This window comes from Solanum stenotomum, chromosome 1, assembly GCF_019186545.1.
Source record: "Solanum stenotomum isolate F172 chromosome 1, ASM1918654v1, whole genome shotgun sequence".
Taxonomy (NCBI): Eukaryota; Viridiplantae; Streptophyta; class Magnoliopsida; order Solanales; family Solanaceae; genus Solanum; species Solanum stenotomum.
This window is the reverse complement of record NC_064282.1, coordinates 69,620,814-69,638,452: the sequence shown is the minus strand read 5'-3', so window position 1 is coordinate 69,638,452 and position 17,639 is coordinate 69,620,814. Positions and strand designations below refer to the sequence as shown.

The following is a 17,639-nucleotide window of genomic DNA, read 5'->3' as shown; positions in this document are numbered from 1 at the left end:
TGCATAACCCCACAGACATTAACATTCCATTTAAGTAAATTTCATACTCTAAGTTTTCTAATATTTAATGAAATAATTACTCTTAATCAGGCAAGTTTTTGAATTTGTATGAGCTAATAAGGTTCCTAAAATTATTGAGTTCCCTGAGAAAGATTAACACCAAGTGTTCCTATGGCAATGTGAACAGACGTTCCAAGAGTCGTTATTGGCAGCTGGAGCTGGGATTTCCTTGGTTGATTCAGTGGTAATGTCTCAGTCTAAGCTGTTAGTAATATTTCAGTTTACTGGGAATACTTCGTTTAATGTAGCAATCAGTTCAAGGTGCGTTTTGTTGGTAAACTTCTCTCTCAAAGCTGGAGTAATTGTTTCATCTGATATTTCAGGTTGCAGCATCCAGAGTAAGCAAAGATCCTCCTGTCGCTTTTGCACTAATTCGACCTCCTGGTCACCATGCTGTTCCAAAGGGGGCCATGGGCTTTTGTGTGTTTGGAAATATTGCTATTGCTTCTCGTTGTCCTCAAAGAATGCATGGATTGAAATGTGTTTTTATCATAGACTTTGATGTTCATCATGGAAATGAAACCAATTATGCCTTCTACGCGGACCCAGATATATTTTTCCTTTCAGCTCACCAAGTAAGCTACACATTACATTGAACAAATTGCTTGGGAAATCTTGACGTTTTTACTTCTGAATCAACTGCTATTATAAAATGTAGTTTGAATGAAAAGAACATTCTGTTTTATCTAATAATTGAGCCAGATCTAGTGATCCACAAAAATGATTATTCTTGACACTATGTTCAGTTCAAGGGTGCTTGGGACTTGGTGATTACTCCTCAGACGCTTTCCTTCATTTTATTTGTTACAAATGAGCAGAAATAAAACACATCAATTATGATTGTTGTCACGTCCCAAAATACCTCCTAGATACAACTGAGATCTTCCAAGTGTTCTAAAAGTGCTGAAACTCAACCAAGCCCCTTGAGTACAAACTAAAACCATTCCAACAAGTCTCAAAATTCAATTTCAACTTATCTGAAGTCTCAAAACACATAATGAGATACATATACTAAAATGAAGGTGTTTGGTAGTTACAATTATCTCGTCCAACATCAGCAAGGTTAATTTTTGGTTTGGTGGATTTGTATGGCTCTCCACTTCTTTCGGTGGAAGTGAAGATCAATGCACAAGTCATAGAAAACAAAGAAATTTCAAGTATCTTGGGTCCATAATCTAAGGAGATGGGGAGATTGATGAGGATGTCGTGCATCGTATTGGAACAGGGTGGGTGAAATGAAGGCTCATATCCAGGGTACTGGGTGATAGTATTGTGTCGCCAAGGCTTAAAGGTAAATTCTACAGTGTGCTGGTTAGACCGATATTTTTGTATGAGGCCGAGTGTTGGTTAGTCAAGAACACGAACATTTAAATAATAAATGTAACGGAGATGAAGATGAAGATGCTCAGATGGATGTATGGGCTTATTACAAGAGATATGATTAGAAACACAAGGTTATACAGGGTAAGGTGGCAGTAACGACTGTGGCGGACAAGATAGGGATACGAGGTTGAGATGGTTTGAGCATGTGAGGAGGAGGGTGTATTGGCATGATGGGCAGATCATAGAGTATCTTGTAGGATCTACATTAAATATTCTCAATATGGAATATGTAAGATTTATTCTTGATCCGTTGTTACTTTTGATTTTGTTGGAAGCTTTTGTATTCTTAGTTATTCGCCAACAGTTAGTCCTAAGTATGTAGAGACTAAATACTTAGGGTTCTCGGTCTTGGTTATTTTAGCTATTTTTTTTCTTATCATTGTGTTTTTGATTTTCGCTATTCAAAAACATGACTTCACATCGGTACAGTGTTATCAAAAGCAAAGAGCGCAAAACAACTCTAAGTTTCGTGGGGATTTAAGTGCAAAGTGCAAATAAAGCATGGGCTCTAATGAAAAAAGGAGCAAAGGGAGAAAAAAATACAAATTATATGTTTAGTCCAAGACAAATAATTTATAAGTATGAATGAAAAATGTAACAACAAAGAAATTTGAAAAATAATTACGATAAAGTGAAATATCAATGACTTAGTATTGTCTCTTGAGAAGAGGTTCATTGGCAAGGAAAAGTATGTCTTAGAACCTTGATGACGAGCTGAAGCGAACATTAAGCGAGGCAAAACGTTAAACATGTTTGAGCCTCGCTATAGGGCTTGAGTGCACTTTCAACAACACTGCATCAGTTTGAGTCCTTCAATGTTCGTTCCACTAGAAAAATGTGGAACAAATTATTCTGCGTGGAAATTTTTGTTTCAACTATTTGTCAGTGGAAAAAGAATTATGGGGCCATATAGATGGAAGTGATCCGGATCCTACAAAGTTAGGTCAGTGGAAAGTCAAAGATGCTCAAGTGATGTCATGGAATTTAGGGTCAATTCGCCCTCTTATTGTCCTTAATCTCAAGGATATATAAGACTGCAAAGGCCATATAAGATTATTTATATAAGGTTTACAACCATGACAATAGCATAAGACACTTTTAGTTACAGCATGAAATTGCTAATTACTCTTAACAAAGTCTTTCTATTGAGGATTATTTTTCTGGAGTTCAAAACTTAGAGCTAAATTTACTAATATTGTTTATGTTGAAATACGTGTTGAATCTCTTTATATAATACAAGCAAAGCAAGCGAGACCAACTTTTTTTTTATGAAATTGCAATTTGATTTTGAGTGTTTGCTCTAACTTGATAAATCATGATTTGTCTCCCTCCTTGGATATCTGTTTTAGGGAATTACTTCGTGTAGAGCAACGTCTTCTCACACAAAACGTTTTCAAGCAAGTAAATGTTCAGATTGTTGCATTTGCTGCTCAAGGAAGAAGATATGGTAGGGATATGAGCGTATTCAATGCTAGAGTTGCAAGCAATATGTGCTAGTAAAAAATGTTAGAGGTTGACTATAACAAGAGTTGGGAAAAATAGAGGTATAGGCCGAGAAGAACTAGGGAGAGGTGATTGGATAGGACATGTGGCAACTTCAGCTTACTGAGGACATGACGCTAGATAAGAAGATGTTGAGAGAGAAGATCAGACTAGAAGGTTAGTAGGTAGTTGAGTGTTGTCACATTGTGTGGGAGAGGCATGGAGCTAGCCCTTCTCCGCTTCTCCATATTATAGTATTATTTAGTAATCGTGTAGTTTCTTATCTTCATTTGCCTTGTATCTTGTTATTAGATAGGGGGAGATGATTAGACATGATATGTGCCAGCTTTAGATTACCGTAGACATGACCCTAGATAAGAAAATGTGGAGGGCGAGAATTAGGCTAGAAGGTTGGTATGGTAGGTAGCCAAGTGTTGTCATACTTTGTGTGGGAGAGGCATGGGGCTAACCTCCTCTCCGCTTCTCCTTATTAGTAACATTATTTAGTAATCGCACTGTTTCTTTTCTTCAATGTGTAGTACTATCTGTTGCTTTATTTGCCTTGTATCTTGTTATTTTGCTGTCATATTTTTGTGCTACCATGCAATCAGATTATTCTCTTTTCTTTCGAGCCGAGGGTTTATCGGAAACAACCTCCCTACCCCACAAAAGGTACGGGTGAGGTCTGCCTATATCCTACCTTATCCAGACCCCACTTGTGGAATCACATTGGGTATGATATTGTTATCTTCTTTTACCTACTACATTACAAGGAAACAACCTTCACCCCTGCTGATGCGTTCCTCGTTTCACCTCATTCAAACGTTGTGTTAAGAGGAAAACAGGATTTCTGTCATTATATGCCAGCTATGCACCTCGATGTGTAGAATTAACAGAGTCTGGAACTTAACAATTGCATGGATTTTATCAGTCATGCTCACTTATCCTTGGATCGATGTAGGCTGGAAGTTATCCAGGGACTGGTAAGATAGATCAAATTGGTAGTGGAAATGGTGAAGGATCAACACTAAATCTCCCTTTACCTGGAGGATCAGGTGATACAGCAATGCGAACAGTTTTTGATGAAGTTATTGTACCATGTGCTCAAAGGTTCAAGCCAGATATAATCCTTGTTTCAGCTGGGTAATTTTCTTGTCTGTCAAGATAGTCTCAACATTCGGAATATAAAATGAAACATATGACTTAAANNTGTTTCAGCTGGGTAATTTTCTTGTCTGTCAAGATAGTCTCAACATTAGGAATATAAAACGAAACATATGACTTAAACACAGTTCGTTTTACTTTTCTTACTGTTCTGCTACTGTGTGGTTCCTTTTTCTTTTGACGTGAATAATGGATCATGTATTATGCTTGTGTTTTCTGCTAAACTAGCAATGTAATTGAGGGTGGAAAATTTGGTCTATTCACTACTATCATGCCTCATATATTCCGTTTCTGGTCTTGAAATGTTGTTAGCAGAAAAGGATGTTAAAACATAAAGATAGGACTTTCTGATTTCTTATCTAACGTAATTGAACTAACGTGTCGTCTAAAATTTTCAGGTATGATGCCCATCTGTTGGATCCACTTGCCAGCTTACAATTCACAACAGGAACATATTACATGCTATCCTCCAGCATTAAGCAACTTGCAAAAGATTTGTGTGGGGGACGTTGCGTGTTTTTCTTAGAAGGGGGATATGATCTCAGTTCTCTGTCAAATTCAGTTGCAGAATCATTTCGTGCTTTTCTTGGGGATCAGAGCTTGGCTTCAGAGCTAAACAATCCATCCTATTTGCACGAAGAACCATTGAAGAAGGTTAAGCAGATTATTGAAAAAGTGAAGCACATACATTCCTTTTGAAAGCTTATATTAACAATGGTCTAGAATTATTATACAGCTTTGTATAGGACACCATGACTTTTCTATAATTTGTATACACCTTTGTTTAGTATAAACGGTATAAATTATATTAATGTCGTAAATTGGTAACAAAATTTGTTAAAAGTACAAGCCAAAATTGATGAACGCCCATTCTATTTAATCATTTCTTTCTTGGATAACAAATGCTTATATATTGTATGATCCTGCAGAAGAATTGATGTGTGTATATATATATATATATATATGAAGGAAAAATGCAATTTTTGGTATTTCCTCTCCATTGTAACTGTTCTTTTTCTCTTTTCATTTTTTTTAATTACCTCTTAATTTGGTTTATGAAAATAAAAAAGACATCCATCAAAGGTATTTTAGTAACTCAACTTTTGATTTTTGTTCATTATTGTGTTATATTATGTTATGATATGATATGATGATTCTGTTCTAATAGAGTATATCCCGTTCTCAATTTGAGAATAATATGAAATCGAATTTGATGATTCTCTCAATGAACTCTCATACACAATGATTAAGGATGATTTACTCTTTAGATATCAAACTCTCATACACAGTAATCAAGAAAATCTAAAGAACTGACATCCCCTAACCATTAGACTTCTATGGTAGAGAAATCTAGTACACATTGAAACCCTTCTCATGTTCAAGTACTTATGTCAGACTTAAAAGTAGAAATCCTCCCTTTGGTTTGAATCACTTGCATGAAGAATGAGTGAACAAGTAAAAGTACATGAAGATGATAGATCGATGTGAGGTGTCCTATTTATCGATTATAACTTCGACCTTTTTTTTATTGCAGCTACGAAAAGGAATTATGCGTATCAAATCAGGAGAGCACAATATTATCATCTCCAGAAAAATTGTCCACATTATCTTTCATGATTAGCCAAAGGGAATATGGAGAACTCTTACCTTAACTACACTTCCATCTTCAGTATTGGTGTATCTTACTTTTATAGGCAAGACTATTTAAGTAAGAAAATTGTAATGCAAGTGAATAGTAGTGAGTCTTTAATGGAGATGAAGTAAATTTTGAAGAATTTATTTATTTGTATGGTCAAAGTGATTTCACAATATCGTTTTAACAATAAAATATTGAAAAGTGCAGAGAAATATAGGTGAGATGCTTCACATACAGACAACATATCGGGATAACTCGAGAAATAAGAACTTTCAATTAATTGAGGACAAAGAATGGGAGCAAAAAGGAAGAATTCCTAGGTTAACACAATGGAATATATAGGAATGGTAGTTAAGAGTTGTTTAACTTACAATCTTACTAAAAAGGTCAAGAAAGAGAAATATTAACTAACCTTAAAAATAAATTTAAGAAAATATTAATGGATAAAATAGCATTGCAAATTGCTAATATAGCGTGCTTCACGACTCTTCTTTTTCATAGCTACCACTTCTACAGGTTCATCATTCGTTAGACCATAATCAGTTAATTCATCACAAAGTTGTTTAGGTAAAATGCCAAACTTCACCATGTTCAACTCTTTTGAAAAGAGAGATTTAAATCCCTTGAACCAAGTTGTTCACGATTAGTAAAGAAAAAAACATTTCATTGAAACGGGATGGGAAAGTTCTACACACATATTAATCATTAAGGGGTCGTTTGGTGTGAGGGATAATACCAAATAGTCCCGGGATTAAATTATAGTACCGCTTATTTTGTTGTTTGGTTGGCAAGTTTGGGATAACTTATCCCGGGATTAATAATTAGTACCTAGATAAGTTATCCCTCTCTTTGGGTGGTATAGTAATCCCGGGATAACTTATCCCGGGATAAAATAGGTAAATGACAAAAATGTCTCTTTCAACCCTTTTGTTATATCACTTTTTACATTAATGAAGGGCATTTTTGTAAACAAATAAATTGTTCTTAAAATTTATTATTTTGAATACAACAAACCAAACACTCAATAAAAAATAATCCCAACACAACTTATCCCATCATAACTAATCCCAACATAACTTATCCCAACATAACTTATCCCATCATAACTCATTTTCAAACCAAACGACCCCTAAGTCATCAAGAGCATAGTTTTAGTTTAATAGAAAGAAAATAATTTGATTTTCTTGAAACTACAAAGTTTAAATGGAAAGAGCTCAAAAATACTAGTAGGGGTGTATCAGTTCCATTTCCTTCAGAACAATCCCAAAGATATCAAGAGATAAATCAATCAATATGATATTTTAATGCTGAAATGATTATGGTGATTTATCCAGGTTTGTGGCCAAAATCCTGACGATCATCATAATTTTTTTGTAAGGCAATTAGTCACCATTTATGACCAACTTTTATTAAAATCACCATAACTTGGTGCTGATGAAGTCTTGGCCAATATCAAATTAAAAGTCTTGGCACCCCACAATAATATTTCTCCTGTTTATGACAAAACAATTATTTTTGCACTATTTTTCCTAATTAGATCTAAATTGAAATAACAACATACAAAGATTTTATTTGTGCAAATCCGTCAAAAGAGTCAAAATGTTAACACACTTGAAAACCATTCATTGTGACAAAATACAATTTAGTTAACTTCGGTAGCTCACTCATCTAAATCAATTACAGTTTCATAGCTTCATTCAAAGCTTATGGGTGTCAAATAAGTGGGTTGAGCTTAACCTACATGGGTCAAGATGATTGAGTTAATAAATGGTTGAATCGTTAACTCACCCAATGGGTACTTCTTTTGTGATGGATTGGGTCAAGACGATCTAATCAATAAGGTATCAAATAAGTGTGTTGGGTGAATTTAGGTATGTCAATATGGATAAGTCATGTCACTCCCCGAGCCTACACCCTGGGCGGGACCGGCACCCGGAGACCATTTCTGGCCCCAAGCGAACCCTTGGCCTGACTTTCTTAACTCAGCGGAAACCTAACCCAACAGAATAACTCAATGCAATGCAATATTATAAAACAACTTAACTTATAAAATATGGCCATAAAGGCAACTCGAATCTCAAAATAGAATATTTACATATATATATAGATGAGAGACTCAAAACTAACTGACTGAGTGTCTGTCTGTCTATGAAGCCTCTAAAATACTGAGATGGATGTTGGGACAGACCCCGCAACATCCTAATAAAACAAAAACTAAGAACACAAAATAATTGAGTCCTCCGGAATGCAAGGAGGCTCACCACTGACTCTGGAGTGCTCAGCTAGATTAACGGCGTGCAGGATGCTGATCTGGGGTACCTGAATCTGCATCATCAAACGATGCAGGCCAACTGGCATCAGTACATGGAATGTACGAGTATGCGAGCTGGAAAACTAAGCAACAAAGGCTAGAAGGAAAATCTGGAAGAAACTGAATAGCTTGCCTGGCTCAACTCACTCAACCTGACTGACTTCTTTCAATATAAGGCAAATTTTAACACAAGTGCGATATAAAGAAAGACTGTTTAAAACATGCTACAAACTCTGTGTGTATACAAAGATACAATAAGCCTGAAATGTATATAGAAATACAATGAACTGATGTATATATAAAAATACAATAATCTATGTGCATGAAAATACAATAACTGTTGTGGGAGTTTCTCTAACCGACAACCATCACATAAGAGCTATAGTGATGATACAACGATCGACCTCACGCTGCCAGAGCATCTTATACCCGGCCAAAGGTATAAGACTTGATCTGCCTAATGGATCCACTAGTCTAATCTGAAAAGGATTCATCCAAAAAGTATGATCCTTTTCTACCCATGGTGGCTAACATGGTTCTATGGGGGCTGTGGATTCTTTGAACGCTCCCCCAATTCGGTGCTCGATACTACTCCCAAAAATGTACTGGCTCTTATGTTTTTAAAACATATTTATTCCTGCTGATATGAGATAATTACTCAAAAACTAGCCCGAAGGCTTTTTTTTTGGAAATCTTAGTTTCCAACCTTGTTTAAATGTAAAAACATTTCTTTAAAACTTCTTTGGGAATACATAGTTCCCTAATAACTTTGAGAAATGAACCCAACTTTAAACTCTTTACTTTACTTGAACTCTTGGCTTGATGTGAAACTCTTAACTTTTGACTTGACTTGAAACTCAATACTTTTGACTTGACTTGACTTGAAACTCGAGTCTTAAAAATGAAGCTAAAACATTCACTAAAGACTCTGAACAACTTTAAAAACTTGCTTTGACTTACTTCACTTCTGAGTTTAACTCTTAACATCACTTGACTTCTAACTTTACTTGACTTGGAACTAACTCTCCTTGAATTGGATTATGAACTCAAGGGTAATGATTTGTGTTTGGAAGGACCCTATGATGATTAGGAATAATTTAGGACAGCTAGACTTAAAAAAAATTTTGAAATTTAATTCTGAAAACAGAATAGATTCTGTTCACAGAGGGAACAAATCTGTGACGCAGACTTTCTTCAGGCAAGCTGCCCAACTTTTCTCCTTCATGTTGCCAACTCTAAACCCTCTCAACCTCAAAGGTTCTTTTCCCAAACACTTGGGGTCATAAACCCCTCAACATACAGTGGATTCCACTCAAAAAAGCAACCAGATCCTGTCCCAAATCAGCAAGAACTTCAACAACACAACCAACAACTTCAACAACCGAAATAAATCTTTTCTTGGAATTAAAAACGAGTTGGTGTGTGGGGGTATGAACCAACCAACACTAAGGATCATAAAATCCCTCAATATACAATAGATTTCAGCTCAAGAACACAACCAAATCATGTCCCACAACCAACAATAACTTCCACAACACAACTAACAACATCAACAACAACTAACAACTTCAACAACTTCAACAACAAATCCAATCTTTTCTCAAATCATAAAATGAGCTTGGTGCGTGGGGGAAAGGATCAACCCACACTAAAGAACTCACATACCTTGATAGGGATCACCCCCGACGAAATTCCATGACGGAAACTTGTTGATCTCCTCTTTCTCCTTTTCTTCTCCTCTTTTTCTCTTCTTCTTTCTCTCTTCTCTCCCAAGCCCTAGCTCTTTGCTCTTTAAAAAAAAATGAGACAAACTGATCTAAAATCAGTCTAACACTTTAATATAACCAAAACAATTGATTTGTGAAAAGACCAAAATGCCCTTAAATTTCCGGACGGACTCCCTGCCAACTACCCAACTTTCAAAGGACATAACTCGCTCATACGAACTCGGAAAACTCGGTGGCGTTGGAAATATCATTCCACAAGCTTCACAACCATAACTGGAACTACTCCTAACTCATCCTGAGGTAGGAGTTACGACTACTCAAAGTTGGACAAAAACTCACTAATTTCCACACTTAGCCAAATTTTCCAGATTCTGAATTTTTCCAAAAAAATGACTACTTCCAATTTCAAGCTTCTTCATATTCATTTTAAATTGTCGGATGTTACAAGTCAATAAATAAATGGCTCTCAATGCATGGATAGTTCAACGTGCTCATCGGCGCCTGATCGTAACCCTGAGATGTGGATCATCCAAGGCACATTAGCATGGAGTACTCCTCAGGTTTGTATCGAGGTTTGAAACCAACATTCTTCTAGAAGAATAGGTGGGGTAATTCGGGTGGCCATTAGCCCACCCAAAGGTTATTTTTGTTGAGATGGATTGGGTCAAGATAGACTAAACAACGGATACCCAAATTTGAAGTTTCACCATACCAATATAGGTTTTTTTCTTTTTGAAAATTTTCTATACAAGATTTTGACAACAAATCCATCAAAATTAAAACATGAAACAATGATCGTCTAAAATCTTGGTTTTGTCACTATCAAAATTTTGAAAGAACAAAGAATCAAAATAAAATGGAAGTCCTCAAATTGTAACAAAATAAGAACTTACCTATTTTTGCAGCATTTAACCCCATTATTCTTTGAAGTTCCGGCCAGAGGAAGAGGGAACTCACCCCCTAATCTTCATTGGAAGTTCTTCTTTTCACTCTAAAATGAAAACAATGTTTTGATGGGTGTACAATTTTAGTTGTGCCAAGTCAATGTTTGTGTTACAAAATTTTTCTTCAATTAGGTGCCAAGTTTAAATTGAAGTTAAAGGGAGGGGGGGGGAGGGGGGGGGGATAATCACTATGGTTTATGCCTGAAAAGTGAACATGGAATTTTCTCTCTTTTTGTTGGGTTTTGGTTTTGATTTTTTAAAGAAACAATTTCACGAGGTGAGTTTATTTCGACCTCTTGTGAAGTCTGTTTGTTTAGATCGGCCCTTTTTTAATAGTGAACAACATATTCTATATAATCTTACAGTTCAATTTAGGAGGTAGGATGTACAAAGATCTTACCCCCTACCTTTGCGGGATAAAGATGTTGTTTCTAATCGATTCACAATTCAAAGATGGGTTTATCCGGACCTCTTTTGAAGTCGGTTTTCTTAGTAGTGAACAACATATCCAATACAATCTCACAAGTGAGCTTGAGGAGGATAAGATGTACACATATTTTACCCTCATCTTTGTGTGATAAGAATGTTGTTTCTAATATAGACCCACGATTCAAAAGAAAAAGTCCAGAACATGGTTGTAAAGAAAAAAATATGACAACAAAAGAGCAATAGAGAAAACAAATTTTGATTTACTCGTAGATATTCTTTGAGTGACCAGATAGGATAGTTTTTGTTAAAAAAATAATATAAAATATTGTAGGATGATATATATTCATATGTGAAAATCAAGTAGGTTTTGTTGGTGAAATTACAAAATTACAATTGAAAATAAAATGAAGAAAATAACTTATCTTCAGGATGAGGTGTGGATATCTTGCTCTCTTCAAGGAGATTCAAGCCCACAACAAAATATCTTTTCACCAGCCTAGCAGTAATCCTCTTGACTTGACCACTCTAGGATACATCACATCCCAACCACAAACTCCAACTTAGCAAACTCTGGACAAGAGTTGAGTCTAAAACTCCATAAAAAGAACACCCCCATTCAACTAATACAAACTTTCTTTTTTTTTACTCACTTTAATGAAGTCTATATTTTATTATACACCAAAACAAAGTAAGACTATCACTATTTATTGGGAGGAAATTCTTCCTTGCAATGAATAGGAAGATTATGGGGTAGTGAATTGGGTAGATAAATGGCTAGTGCGAGGTTGCATGAGTTACAAGGCATAAAATGGTAGAATAATGAGTGAAATAATAGAGTTTCAATGAGAAGTTATAGCCATGGCGGACCACATTCAGTCACTAAACAAAAGACATTTACTCCACCTGTTCTACTAACACAAGAGGCTGATGCAAATCACCTACCAAACAATTGTTCACAACATCAACTCAATTGTGTTAATACAATTATGTGACTTTTTTTCGTTCAAACCACAAAACTGTGAAATATTACCAGAACAACAAAACAAAAAAAAAAATTAACTCACCTAAAACTAAACTAGAAACTCAACCACCTTCTAGTAAGCTTCACTCATTATTCCCAAAATATTCTCATTTTTTCTTTGTCGTTCTTCTTTGTTGCCCTTTGCAATCAAAATCCGGATCATTCTTGAATTCGCAAGCCAGCTTATTTCTCACTCTCGCACTCTTTCTGAACAATGACTCACCTTCTTGAGCTTTGTTATGTGCATTATATGCTCTTTTCTCTATTTTTTGTTTGGCCAACATTGGGTTACTTGCTGCAAGTAATCCGCACACAATTTCACGACAAAATAAGAATTTTTTACCCATTTCTCTCACAATAATGTCTCTGAGTTCAAGCGCGACAGAATACTAAAGAGTTTCATTTGGGTAATAAACAATGACGTTGTTGAAAATCAATAATAGATCTCTAAAGAAGCTGTCGATTTCCAAGATCGAATAAACATTTTGTTCTAACTTGTTTTGAATAATCTGTAAATCCATATGCTGCTTAATTTGTTTTAAATAATATAGATCTTCCTGAAAAAATATAAATACTAGCACTAATAAGGAATATATAATCCATGTTTTATGATCCTTATACTATAAATTTTGACCTCACAATGTGTTTAAAAAGAAAACAAATAACTTTTTGTATTAAACATGTCAGATACTCCTTTCTTTCCGATTTTATGTAACACCATTTTATTATCAATCTTGTTAAATATAAATGACATGATTCTATATTTGAAAAGAATCAAGCCATAAATTTCCATTTTACCATTAGTGAGAAGTTTTATAGTGACAGAAATATTACAAAGTTTTTACCGTAAGTTTCAAAATTCTTTGTTTTGTGTTGAGTCAAATTAAACATGTCCATAAATATAAAAAATTGTGAAGTTTAAAGTTAATCATGTTTCAATTAAGAAAATACTATTTTTTTTCATAATAGAACAAAGAGGAAAGAACCTCACATGAAATAGAAGAAATGAAGTATTCTTTTTAATTGTCAAAGTTTTAGTTCGAAATTAAAGTACAAATATAAAGTTAACAAACCACAACATAAAGATTAACAATTTATTTACTTGACTGGGAAGTCGAGATTCAAAAAGACAACAATGCTTGTGAGATCTCACCACATCAAGGATTTTTATGAACTCTTGATTAATATTATCCATTTTTTCATTAGATTTGTCATCACTTTTTTCCTCATTTAACTTTATTCTTTCTTCAGCTTCCTGTTTGAAAATATTCGGAGATTTTTCCCTACATAAACATAGCATATATAAAGATATCAGTAATCAAATTACTTTTTTTGCTATCAAACTTATAATAAAAATATAGATATATATAATTTCACCCTCATATGACTATTAGTGAAAATTATAAACACTTAGATAGAAACCATCGAGAAGAATAGAATATGCATTTGAAGAGAGATGACAAATAATCTTACAGACTTTTTGATAAAGATCGTAACATACAAAGAATGACTAATTGGAAAATCTTAGTAGCTCTGTTGGTTGACTAACTAAAATTTCAATTTATTGATGAGGGTTCGACTCCTATCATGTAATGCTCTCCTCCATTTTCCCTTTCCCTAACACCAATTTTATTTTATTTTTTAAAAATAAATAAGAATTTCTAGTTTGGAAAGACACCATCAATAATATAAAGTTTTTTCTGTTGGAACATTTAAGCAATTTGACTTATCAAAAACATATTTTTTTTCCTTTTTAGTTTTTCTTTTCAGTGCCCCAAAAAATTAATTTACAAACATAAATTTGGACAATAAAAGTAGCCAAAACTAATGAGTAATTATATGAGGCCAATTATCAAAGCTAACAATCATTAGTGATTTTTATAAAAAAAAACATAAATTATCTACGAAATTCACTGTTAAAAAGTATATAGGTAATAATATTGTTTGACAATTTTTTTCTAAACATATTAACAATGGAGTTTTGATGTTTAATGATAGTGATTATTCTTTTATCTTCCTTTTTTGTAATGATAAAATTGGAATCAAGAATATTTTATTTGAAAAAAAAATTAGTGTACCAATTAGTGATGCTTTATTTGTACCCTAACTCCTAATCCATAGAAAAATATATATCTTTGAATGTATTTTGTATCTCCTAGATAATTTTGTTTTTGTAAAACCATCATATAAATGTGGAAAAAACAAAAAAAATAGTGAAAACCCATAATTCTTCAAACATCATAAGTAAAAAATAATCAAAAAGGAAAAAACAAGGATTTATGAGAAAGATATATCATACTGAAGTGGAGTATCCATTAGTTTGACTTGCTCTGTCTAATAATCTTTATATGTCTTTGTAAGTTTATCTGCCATCAGCTTTATGTATCCACCACTATCATCATCTTCTTCTTTAGTAAAATATGTTTAATATAGACTCTTAAAACGCTCTTTTAAACTTTCGTACTTGACCTGACATTCCATGGACGAAAATTGAGGAATACATCGACGTCGATTGGAAATGGAATTTGAGAATTCGGCGGCCACCATTTCCCAATTTTCTAATCCATGGCGTCGCAGTGAATATGCCAACAACATATCTTCTTCAACCTTCTCCATTTTGAAAGAAAAGTTCTAGTGTTTTTCTAGAAGGAACTAAATCACTTGGTGAATTATAATACAATTTTTTTTCTTCTTAAAATGGGCGTACCTTGCATTAATGAGTAGTTTCTAGATTTGGTAAAAGTCTTATTTTGGTCAAATATGAATTGAATGAATCAAGACCAACTAATGCAAATGTGGCAAAAAGAAATAAGTTGTATTCATTTTTCATAAAATAACATATATTTTGTTTTAACGATATTAGTGTTTTGTTATGAATTATTTTTCCAAGTTGAATTTGGAAATTTTACTCACTTCTTTTTCTTATGAAAATAGAGATGAAGTGACCGCTTTACAAAACACGATTGATGTCGGCCTGCCACTCTAAACCTGGAGAAATCTCTATTGATTTGTCCAGACTCAGACTATGAACAACCATATACTGAGAAGAATTTGAATATACTAAATGGTTACCATGACCTTAAAACCTCTAACAGCAACCCTGAGAAGTCTGACCCGAGTTCTAGGACCCTTGATCAAAATAACTTCCCCCGGAGGCTTGAATAGCTGCATGAACAGGTCTACTAGACCAAGGATGAAAACCCCTCCTTGAAGATCCTCTACCTTCTTAAATGAGGTACCACTAAAATAACAAGATGTACAAGACGTCTTGTCCATCAAATCCCTAAACACCTTATGTCATGACCCAAACTCTCGAGCCATGATAACACCTACTATAACCCACCAGTAGGTAATCCAACCCGTAACCCAGAATAACAAGTAAAGAGTATAAGCATAAAAACAAGCAGAAGCAACAATTTAACAAAAGAACAAGACAATAAGAGGAAGCAAGCCAAAAATATATACATAAGATTCTTCTAGAACCTGGAAGTCACAAGTACATAGTATTAGAACATTATTTATTACTGCTTATTTCTTATAGCTACTCTTGTATAGGTAGATTATTTTACTGTATTATTAGTTATACTGTTTCCACTATTCTAGGAGTCTAATATTTTTTTTTCCATAATCACTGGATAGTTTCCACTGTAGAAGGGACTCTGTTAGTTTGCTTATGTATATAATTCAGTTTATAACTGATTAATAAACAATAGTTTGGTTCATCTAGCTCATGTCATTATATGGTTTTAGAGCTCTCGTCTTAACTCTCCTGAGTTTTTTTTTGGATCCTCTGACTACCACAGCAAACTCTCTCTTAACATGCCTGAGAACGTCCAGAATGTGGACTCCACCACTAGCAGCAACTCTAACATTGTTGTTCAGTGCCATAACTGTTGCTATGGTAACTCACAACAAATCCATCAATTCCAACAACCGCGCTGCTCGTCGACCCAATAGCACATCACAATGGTGTTCCAGCATTCATACAACTGCTCCTGTGCAAGGGCGTTACATAAATAACCCTGTTCGTTGTCAGTTATGCAATAAATAGGGTCATACTGCTAATGTTTGTCGGTCACAGTCTCACAATCATTTAGAGGCAAAGGCTAATTTTCTTTCAAGTAACCAAGTTGCAGAAAATCAATGAATTGTTGACTCCGGTACTAGTCATCATGTCTCAAAAGAGTCTACCAATCTGGATGAATATCATGGTTCAGAAGGCATAGATCTGGGAAACGGTAAAAGAATTTCAATTACTCATCATGGTTCTACTGAATTAGTTGCATCAAATAATGCTTTTAGACTAACTGATACTTTGTGTGCACCTGCTATCAAACAAAACACCTTTCCGTATCCAAATTTTGTCAAGATAATCTGACATCCATTGATTTTTTCCCGTTTTCTTTCTTTGTGAGGACTTGGAAACGCGGGCGCCACTGTCTCCGGTCGGAATAGGAATGGACTCTATGAGTTGCCCAATTTCACTGTTAATAAACCTACTGTTCAAGTTGCCACTACAACGGTTTCTCATCAAGTCTGGCATCGTCGCCTTGGGCATCCCTATTCAAGAATCTTGAATTTTGTTTTGAATAAGTTTTCTCTTCCAGTTTCATCTCCGAACAAGTTTACTTTATGTAATTCTTGTTGTTCAAATAAAGTTCACCGTTTTCCATTCAATTGCTTATCTCTAATTAGTACTGCTCCACTGCAACTCCTTTTTAGTGACTTGTGGTGTCCATCGCTTGTCCTTTCAATTGATTAAAAATGATATTATTGTGTGTTCATTGATCAGTACACCAAGTATATTTGGTTGTACACTCTTAAAAACAAACATGAGGTTCGAGACATATTTTCTAAGTTTCATCCCTTAGTGGAAAACTATTTTAAGTAAGCAAAAAATTGCCTCTCTGTATACTGATGGAGGAGGTGAATATAAAGGTCTTGATCTGTATCGCACTTTAAATGGAATTGAACACCTTGTATCACCTCCTCATACACCTCAAAGAGTGGCCATAGCGGAGCGTCGTCATCGGTACATTGTTGAAACTGCCAAAACACTTTTACACGAGGCATTCCTCTCATCAAGTTTTTGGTCGTTTGCTTGTCAACATACTGCTCATCTTATTAATCGATTGTCCACCCAACTTTTAAACAAGACATCTCCATATGAAAAATTGTTTGGTGTTGCACCCAAATATGAGTCACTTAGAACTTTTGGTTGTCTATGTTACCCATGGCTTAAGCCTTACGCCAACCATAAGCTTGAGCCTAGGTCCACTCCATGTGTCTATCTGGGATTTTCCCAAGTTCATTATGTACACCAATGTTTTGATCCCATTAACTCAAAATTGTTCATCTCACGCGATGTTATGTTTTTTGAAAATATTTTTCCCTTTCACACAATATTCTCACATCTTAAAAAATAAATCTTTTACGCTTGCGTGGGAAGTTGTTGGCACACCTACAGATTCTCAAACTCAAA

General features: G+C 34.6%; 1 protein-coding gene across 1 annotated transcript; it reads left to right on the top strand.

The window, feature by feature from the left end:
* The first annotated feature begins 247 nt into the window (after positions 1–247).
* On the top strand, positions 248–4,788 carry LOC125855967 (histone deacetylase 14, chloroplastic-like). The gene is made up of 4 exons (XM_049535599.1): positions 248–334; positions 384–635; positions 3,887–4,068; positions 4,488–4,788. The coding sequence occupies exons 1-4, from the start codon at positions 248–250 to the stop codon at positions 4,786–4,788; spliced, it is 822 nt and encodes a 273-aa protein (XP_049391556.1).
* Positions 4,789–17,639: the final 12,851 nt, after the last annotated feature.